Source organism: Apium graveolens, chromosome 10, assembly GCF_009905375.1.
Source record: "Apium graveolens cultivar Ventura chromosome 10, ASM990537v1, whole genome shotgun sequence".
In the NCBI taxonomy this organism is placed as follows: Eukaryota; Viridiplantae; Streptophyta; class Magnoliopsida; order Apiales; family Apiaceae; genus Apium; species Apium graveolens.
The window spans coordinates 64,549,734-64,559,762 of NC_133656.1; the positions used below are offsets into that span (position 1 = coordinate 64,549,734).

Consider the following 10,029-nt stretch of genomic DNA (forward strand, 5'->3'; position numbering starts at 1 on the left):
AGTTCTGACATTTTGGCAGACTGGGCATTTTGATAATGGTGGTGCAACTGGTACTCTCAGCATTGTTTTTGAAGTCAATGATGATGAGCATGTGGTAATTCCTGGAACTGTTCGCAAGGCTTTACATTTACCAGAAGGCTGCATTTTCTCAACACCGAAGGAACCAGCTCTACAGCAGCTCATGGCCAATTTGGGGTATGAGCAGAGTTTGGCTAAGCTTGGATAGTTGAAACGAGCACATATCAAAAAGGAATGGAGCTTTTTCTTCGACTGCATCACTAAAGCCTTCAGGAATAAGTGTTCCAACTTTGATGTCATTCCAATAATGAGTCAGCACATCGGGTATGCTATTATTACCAAACTCATTTTAATTTTGCAAGTGTTGTGCTAGGTTTTATAGGGGATAGGATGACAGAGGATAGGAATGTTGTCTACTTTGCTAGATTCTGTCAGCTTATATATAATTTCTGTTGTGCTGATGAATCCCAACCTACCATTGACTTATTTCCACCCTTTAAACTTGCAAAACGGGCTTTCAATGACTTGGTAAATGCTGACCTTAAGAAAACGGTTGTTAGACCTTTACAGATTCCTCAGTCTGTAAAACAGATCCTGGTAAATGCTGATCCTCAAACCTATAGATCTGTTTATCCTGATGTTCAACCTACCACCACATCCCAAACACCACACCAACCATCAGAACATACCACACATACATCTATACCTCAACCCTCTCTCAGAACATATCTCAAAACTTATCTCACACCTTCACAGACAGCTCAACCTTCATCCTCAGCACCTATGTGAAGTCTTCATCTTCCAAGCCCAAGAGCACAAAGACTGTTCCTCAGACACCACAAAAGAGAAGGAGGATTGTTCTGAGAGATGAGTCAGACAGTGAGGAACAGGTTTCTGCATCAGAACCTGTTGTTAAAGAAGCTGAGAAGGTCCCTTTTCAGAAGGATTCTGGAATTGGGGGATCTAAGCTTCTCAAAAGGCTTAGAAGAATGACTTCTGCTGAACCTCTCAAGGAATCCCCACCTTCAAAGAGATACAAGAAACAGAGAGCTAAAAGGCCAGCTTCAGATGATGAGGAAGCAGCACCTAAGGAAGGAGATCAGGAATCTCTGATCTCAAAAGAACCAGAATTTGCTGAAGCTACTGCATCTCCCTCTTCATTGTCTCCAACTCAGGAAGCTGCTACAGATACGGCAAACACACCATCTGTGTCTCCTGTACATGAAACTTTATCTCCTGTAGATCCAGGCATAAGTGCTGAAATTGATATTCACAACCTGGTTGTGCCTGAGGTTCTCTACTTAGAAGCTCTAACAGCAATTAATTAATCAACAATACCTTTTCCTGATGCTACTCAAACTTCAGAATTGTCTACAACACCTTCTCTGCATCTAGATGTTGATGATCAGAATATAGGTGAGCATTAGGATATGGTTGTTGATCAAAACTTGGAAACAGATCAGCACTTAGAGGATGATGTTGAAGCCTCAATTACTTCCCATACTGTTGTTTTATCAGAAGATGCTGATTCTGTCAGTTCTGATGCTTCAAATACTAATGATACTGGTGATGCTGCTATTAATGCAGATGCTGATGAAGCTGGTCCTTCAGGACATGTATCTCAACAAACTGTTCATAAATCTGAACTAGTTAAGAAGTTTGTTACAAGAGCAGCACCAGTACCTTGGAGTGAAACTCCTAGAGGACAGGAGTGGACTAAGGAATGGAACTCGGTTACCTTTGTTCCATCTGAAAAGATTCTTGCTGAGCACTTGGCAAAAGCTGATGAAATGTTAATTAATGATGATTTCAAGACACAGCTTCGAGTCACTGCATTGAGTACTAGACATCTTCAAGGTCTCCATTCAACAACTCATGCAGAGTTACATAAAATTCAGCAAGAATTGCTCAAGCAAGAAATGACTCAAAAAATTGATAAGAAAAAATTCTTCCAACCTACCTTTGACAGAGTTGCTTACATTGAGAAGACCCAAGAGAAGCAACAGTCTCAGATTGATGATATTTTGAAAAATCAAGCTTCTCAGCAATCTCAACTCGATGAAATCCAAGCCTCAGTGGAATTGCTTGTCTCTCTTCTCTTACCTGCTGATGCCAAAAAGGGGGAGAAAGTAATTAAGTCCAAATGCAAAACTGTTAAGACACTGAAGGGGAAGGATGATGAAAAAGATGACCAGGGAAACTCTGGAATGGGTGGAGGTCATGGTCAAGTTAGAAGTTTCTCATCAAGAAGAGCTAAAATTACAAGTCACAGGACAAGTTCTGATGCTGGAAAAAGAATTACTTCTGCTACTGGTAAAAGGATAAGTTCTGATGAACTTTTGGATCTTGATGAAGAAATATCAAGACAGTTATTTCTGAAAGAAAATCTAGGAATGGACTTGGAAAGTCTGATGGAAGAAGAAGCTAGACTTAAGTCAGAAAAAGTCAATTCTAAATCTGAAGCTTTTGTTGGTAAAAAGAAACTTCCAAAGGCCAAAGGCATTGTGATAAAAGAAAGAACAAATCCTGAAGCAACCAAGGCTAAATCACAATTACAGATAGATCCAAGGTCCAAGGGCAAAGAGAAAGTTGGTGAACCTATCAAGGTTTAGGTGCCTCCTGTGGATGAAGAAATTACTGTTGAAGATGCTGATCTTGCTCTGACTTCAAGAAAAATTTCTAAGACAACCTCTGACATGGCTCAAGTTGTTCAGAGTAAAGATATAGTTAGTTCTGATATTTCAAAGAAGCAAGTAACCTCTGGCATAACTCAAGTTAACTTGATATCAGAAGATAAATCAAAGGAAACCTCTGACATTGCTCATGTTAAACCTTCAAAGATACTCCTACCAGGATTCATCAAAGCCAAACAGACTCAACCTTTGAAGACTGCTGCAAGTGGTTTTGAAGCAAGAGTGGTTACTGGAAAGGAAGCAAGAGATAAATCTGGATTGGGTAGTGCTGATGAAAGAAGAATACAGAACACAACCAATGATCCAACTACCTTAAGTGAACCAGGTATTGGAGCAACTCCTGAAAGATTGAATCAACTAGAATCTATACAAATGGTTTACCATACCTACTTGACAGAACACATCTTATTGTACTTCATGACAGATGGTAGGGTTTATCATATAAGGGAAAATGCCATTCCACTGAAGTATTTTGAAGAATTGGAACATGTATTATTCTTACTTCAAGTGAATGACAAAATAACAGAAAGTGCTGCAAACTATTTGAAGAGTCAAATTCAGAAACAGAAAAGGCTTTATTCTGATAAGTCTGACAGCATATATCTTCCAAAGTACAGAGATCACAAGGGTGATATTGTTGAGATGAAGCCTAACTCTGCTAAGATTATAACTACCTTTCTGGGTTACAAGGCTGTGGAATTCAATCTTGAGTCTGACAAGGCATATTTGATCAGACTGGATCAGGACATAAGGAAAGCTAAAATTAATGATCTCAGGGCTGCAATCTTTCAAACTGGTGAAGATTATGCAGAACTTAAAGATGCTAAAAGGAGGATGATTGATGAACTCAGATATGCTGAGAGATGTTTGTTAAAGAATTATCTCAGAACAACTCCTGACATCAGAGAGATCAGAAAGTGAAGACAAGTCAAGATCTACAACTGCTCAAATTCTGATATGTATACAGACTGAAGTTGTTATCAGATGTTAAAGTTGGTAAAGCTTTAAGGACTGTAAGTTGTAGTTATCTAGTCAAATTCTCATGCATTTGTACTTAATGTTTTTGACATCATCAAATATCTGTTAAACTTATATATTATGCTAATTTACAAGTTGGGGGAGATTGTTAGATATATTTGATAATGTCATGTCTAATATGATTTATGTTTAGTTTTTCAGATCTTACTTAAACAGGACAAATCAGTACTTAACTGAAATCAACACTTATACTGAAGTCCGAACTTAAGTCATTAGTACTTAAGGTTCAGGAGATATTTATCAGAAGATAATATTAGGACTTAAAGGAAATATTCAGATAAGGAAGGCAGCTGATTTACAGGAAGAGAAGATCTAGACAAACGTAAGAAGAGATATGCATGAAGAAGGAATTCCGTGAAGAATGGAATGCTTGGAAGAAAAGATATCTGATTGATATATTTTAGGAAGCAGAATTATATTCCATATCAATTAGCGATTATCTTGTAACTGTGTAGTATATAAACACAGACATAGGGTTTACACTATAAGTGTTATCATTATCGAGAAGATTATTCATTGTAACCCTAGCAGCTCTCGTGATATTTGTTCATCACTGAGAGATGACAGTTCCATACTGTAACAGAGTTTATTATTTTGAATAAAGTTTGTTTTCTGTTACTTGAGTTATTAGAGTTCAATTTGATTGTGCTATACACTGTATTCACCCCCCCCTATACAGTGTGTGTGACCTAACAAGAAATTTACTTGGTATCACATAATCTATCTTGTAATCGATATCAAAGCATAGTAAAGTAGGGTAGGAGCACTGCTACAAAGTAGGGTAGAAGCACAGCTATAAAAAAAGACAATTCCAAGTATAGTCAGACGTTTAAATATGGATGTCGTAGAAGAATGAGACCAGCATGAAGAACCAAGAAAGAATACTAATAATGTTATCGAAATATAGGAGATTGAGAATGTAACAAATAACAATGATAACATGGAGCGATGACATGATAAACGACAATATGATGATTACGAGGAACAAGATGAGGATCGTGACAGGAGAAGATCATGACATAGGAGTTCAAAGTCTCGAAATAATGTTCTAGAAGAGTTAAAAGGGAGTTAAAAGAGGTAAGGGAATTGATCGAGAGGATTCCTGGCATCCCCAAGCCATTGGAGAAAGCGACCCCTACAAGCTCTGCAGATTCGCCCTTCGACGATAACATTGCTTTGGTAGAAATATCAAAAAGCTTCACAGTACCACAGATGAGGCCATATGATGGGACCAGCGATCTCGTAGACTACATAGCGCAATATAAACAAAAAATCTTCACAGTGCCCATTACATGAGACTTGAAAGAAGCTTGCATGTGTAAGGGGTTTGGTACAACACTATCGGGACCAGCTCTACAATGGTTCATTAATTTGTCAAACAGGAGCACCAAAACATTTTTCAACCTGGAAGATGCATTCAATATGCATTTTGCAAGCAGCAGAGAGTTTGAGAAAACTACAAGTGACTTGTACAAGATTGTGCAGCGCCATAGAGCATCACTACATGATTACTTGAGACGATTCAATAGAGAGAAGGTGACTATAACCAATTGTGATATTCTTACAGCTAGAGAAGCATTCAGGAGAGGCTTGGAAAGAATATCACCAATTTATAAAGAACTCACGAAGTATCCATGTAGGACTATGGATGATGTACAAGCAAAGGCTATGACACAAGTCAGACTAGAAGAAGACAAGAGGGAAGATGATGAAAAGTACTATAGACCTTCCAGAAAGATCATAACACCAAGGTCTAGGGAATAAAAGCCCTATTTAAGGACTATCAGAGAAGAAGCATATGTCAATTCTACCCGAGAACGTAATGAATGGAGAAAGAAAGAATGTATAGACTGGAGAAAAGACCCCAATTTACCACCAACCTATGATAGTTATGGCTTCTCAATAATACCATCAGCCATAATGAGGGAGTTTACAAAGATGAGAGATATAATCTAGTGGCCAACAAAAATCAATAACAACCCAAGGCAAATCCAGACTCTAAGTTATAATGTGATTACCATGGAGATTATGGACACAAAGCCTATGATTGTGTAGCTTTGCGAAAGGAGTTACAGGTCCTGATCAAAAAGGGCTACTTAACTGAGTTCATGACGGCTAATAAGACTGCACACATCAGAAGAGAAAGGTCGCTAAATAGAGATGAAAAAACACCAATGAGACATCCACCACCACCACAACATCATAAAGTGATTAATTTCATTGCAGGAGGTTCTGAAGTGTGTGGCTCAACATACTCGCAAGCCAAAAGAATGGCTAGGGAGGCGGACATACGAGTTGCTCAAGCAGAAGTTGACATCAACAATTTACCAGCCTTAACGTTTGATGAATCAGACAAGGGAAATATTCGAGAACCGCAACAAGATGGTCTTGTCATCTCACTTCCAGTGGAAATTGCCTAATCAAGAGGATTTTGGTGGACAATAGGAGTGCTCCCTACATCATGATGTTAAGCACATTAAAGTTAATGAGTTTGTCAAAAAGTGACATGATAAAGAAGACGACAACATTGGGGGGATTTAGTGGAAAGACTAAATGCACAATGGGTAAAATTGCATTGTATACATATGCACAATGAGTTAATCTCTTGGAGAAATTTTGCATAATTGATGTTGATTCCAAATATAACATAATTATGGAAAGACCTTGGATTCACAATTTGAAGGTTATCCCGTCGACGTATCATCAAGTGCTCAAATTCCCGACACCATGAGGTGCACAAGAAATTCAAGGAGACCAGAATACGGCTCGAGAATGCTATAAGACGTGTTTGAAATCAACTATCCAACACAACAAGAACGAAGCACCTGTAGCCACAATAATGGACCTGAGAAGTTAGTTGAGATTGACTTGAAGACAAGGGATAAAAAAGTCTTGATAGGAGAAGACCTCTCACCAACAATTGAGGAAAACTTGGTGGAGTTCTTGACAACCATACTGGACGTATTTGCATGGGAACATGATGACATTACAAGTATTGATCCTGACGTGATAACACACAAGCTAAATATTGATCCAGCTCACACTCCTGTACAACGGAAAAGAAGAAAGTTTATCGCAGAAAGAAACAAGATAATTATTGATGAAGTAGAGAGACTCTTGAAGGCTGGGATGATCAAAGAAGTAAATTATCCTAAATGGCTGGCCAATATTATTATAGTACAGAAGAAGAACGAAAAATAGAGGGTTTGTATTGATTATACAGACTTGAACAAAGCCTGTCCCAAATATCCTTATCCATTACCCCATATTGATTACAGGATGGACTCAACAGCCGGACATGAGCTACTTACCTTCTTAGACGCATCAAGTGGTTTCAATCAAATACAAATGAAGTCGTCTGATTGTGAGAAAATAGCATTTATCACTGACATTGGATATATTGCTATTTAGCCATGCCTTTTAGATTATGTAATGCCGGTGCAACCTTTCAGTGACTTGTTAACAAAATGTCCAAAGATCAAATAGGTCAAATAATGGAAGTCTACATAGACGATATGGTGGTCAAGTCAGTGAATGCTGAGAATCATATTTGTGATCTACATGAAGTGTTTGACATTCTAAGATCGTACAACATAAAGCTCAATTCATCCAAATGTAACTTTGATGTATCTTCAGGAAAATTTCTTGGACATATGGTGACAAGAAGGGTAATTGAAGCTAGTCCAGCACAAATTAAAGCAATATTCGAGTTGAAAGGTCCATCTAATGTGAAAGACGTCCAGAAACTGACGGGGAGAGTTGCATCCCTGAATAGATTTATTTCTCGATCTTCAGACAGGTGCAAGCTCTTCTACGACGTCTTGAAAAAGAATAAAGGGTTTGAGTGGACGAGTAGACATGAAGCTGCACTTGATGACTTGAAGACTTACCTTACCACTTCTCCACTCTTATCCAAATCATTTCAAGATGAAGATCTTTTCTCCTAACATCACTAGTCTTCTTTTCTACAGAAGAAGACCAAAGTTTGATTATAGCTGCTAAACCTAAGAAAAGAAGACTAGTGAAGTTAGCAGAAAAGGTTCACAAAAAACCAGATGGTCTTATAGTGTTGTCTGATATTGCTCTGGATCAGGAATCTACAAATCCTAACAATTCATTGTCAAATCCTGACAGGTCTCAAGTAATTCCTAACAAGATAGTGACAATTCCTGATCAGACAATTACTCAATCTCACACAACCAAGATAGTTAAAATTATTAAAGAAGTTGATCTGCATATGTCTATCAAGAGGAAAACACAGACTTCATCTGTTTTTCAAAGCAAGAAGATCAAACTTCAATCACCACCATAGGGGTACAGTACACAAGAACCATCTTCTCAAAGTGAAGATGCACATGTTAATGCCCCAGCTACACAAGAACCACCTGTTCAAAGTGTATGTACAAGCATAAGATCATATCTGACTATTCCTGACATTGCTCAAGGAAGTCAAATTTCTGTAGTTGATGATATTCTGAAGATAGTACAAGACATGGAACCTCATCCAAAGCACATTGTTGGACTGGATGTTGTTATCAATGATCTTATCTTTGAGGAAAGCACACAAGAACCTTTAGTTCAAAGGGTTGAAGAAGCTTCTACACCTCAAGTCACACAAGAACCAATAGTTCAAAGTACTATTGCAGACTTAGTATTAAATTTTATTATGGGGTCAATTCTTGACATGCAGCACATTTTTGATGCAAGGACAATTCTTGATGAAGTTGTTCCTAATTCTACAGTTGTACTGATCACTTCTCAAGATAAGCTTGAAGCAATCTTGGTACAAACATTCAAGGATATACCAATGGTTGATACTCCTCAAGGTATAAATCTTTTAAAATCTATTTTATCTGTTGATATGACTATGATTAGACCTTTACAAAGGAATACCTCTAGTCATATGATCACATACAACTCTTTCCAGCCACCTCTTATTTATGTAGGACAAACTTCTCTGAGCTTTTCATGTGAGAATGAGAGAAAATATTTAGTGAAAAAAAATTAAAGAAAAGCAGGATCCTTACCTGGCAAAAGGAGGGGTAGATGAGAGATATGATTTAGTTAATCCCTTTGAGAAAGCTCTGACTATTAACAGTCATGAGATGAGTGGTGTGAGAAGTGATGAGATCACTTTAAAAGAACAGAGAGATTTAGGTACTCATGGTTCTTTTCTTACAGGATCTACACAGGTAACTAAGCCTTCTAAATCAAATCTTAATTTAAATCTCAAAGGCATAGTTCATGATTCTGATGTTGATTCTGATATTCCTAAGAAATCTTCTGGTGATCAAGATGATTCTGATGACTATGATGATGATAATCCCGATGATGCTGTTTTGAAAGCTGGTATTGAAGCATCTAAATTCTCTACATTTGGTTCATCATCTAGTCATACTGCTATTTTACATCCTCATAGGGCTTATGAATGGAATCATTCTGGGAGATTACCTAGTAAAAAGATATCTATGGAATCTGATCATGCTGTTCAATTGGTTTCACATACTGATATGAAAGCATCTATCAAAACCACTACAATTTTAGTCAAAGGACTACATTCTTCTGTCTCTGCACTCAAGAAAGATACTGTTAAAAATTAGAGAAGGGCTTGTTGATCTTTCCGTGACTATTAAAGACATAAACCAACAAATTGGTTTGCTAAATAGAATGTTTAGTTTAGGTCGGAAGCAAAACAAGATCATATGTCTAAAAAGCTGACAACTTTGGAGGCTAGTCAAAATGCTACAAATTCCAAGTTGGATGTTATTTTCTCTCTTCTACAGAGTCTAGATGCCAAAAGAGGGAGATAGCATCAAAGAAAAAATGTCAACCTAAATCAATTTTGAGGAGAAATACCAATTCTGATAATGATGGTGATGCAAAATAAAAGGAGACCTCTGATGCTGTGAAAGTTGATGTTGTGAAAGTTCAAACTGGAACTGTAATCAAAGTCAAAAGAAAACACAGTCAACTATGTTGTGAAAGTTCAAACTGGAACTGTAATTCAAAGTTAAAAGAAGACACAATCAACTCAAGTCTTTAAGGATATATCACATAGATCTAATATGGAAGCTGCTCTTGTTAGTCCTAGTCTAATATCCGATGACAAAGTTACAAGTTTTGATGATTTTCCTGACACTGAAAGAGTAATAGTGATTCCTGATTCTGTGAAGACTGAAGAAGAAATTCTATTTCGAATGGATTTACAAATTCTCTCTGCTTATGTTGAAGTTGTAAATGCTGAAAACTTCAAGGAAGAAGAAATGGTTTTTGGCAGAGA

At 37.4% G+C, this 10,029-nt stretch overlaps 1 protein-coding gene across 1 annotated transcript; it reads left to right on the forward strand.

The window, feature by feature from the left end:
* Positions 1-5,063: 5,063 nt before the first annotated feature.
* Positions 5,064-5,513, forward strand: LOC141690622 (uncharacterized). Its single transcript, XM_074495405.1, has one exon. The coding sequence runs from the start codon at positions 5,064-5,066 to the stop codon at positions 5,511-5,513; it is 450 nt and encodes a 149-aa protein (XP_074351506.1).
* Positions 5,514-10,029: the final 4,516 nt, after the last annotated feature.

Excerpts from the sequence above, each read along its gene's own strand:
- LOC141690622 (XM_074495405.1), top strand. The coding sequence starts at position 5,064 with ATGTGTAAGGGGTTTGGTACAACACTATCGGGACCAGCTCTACAATGG.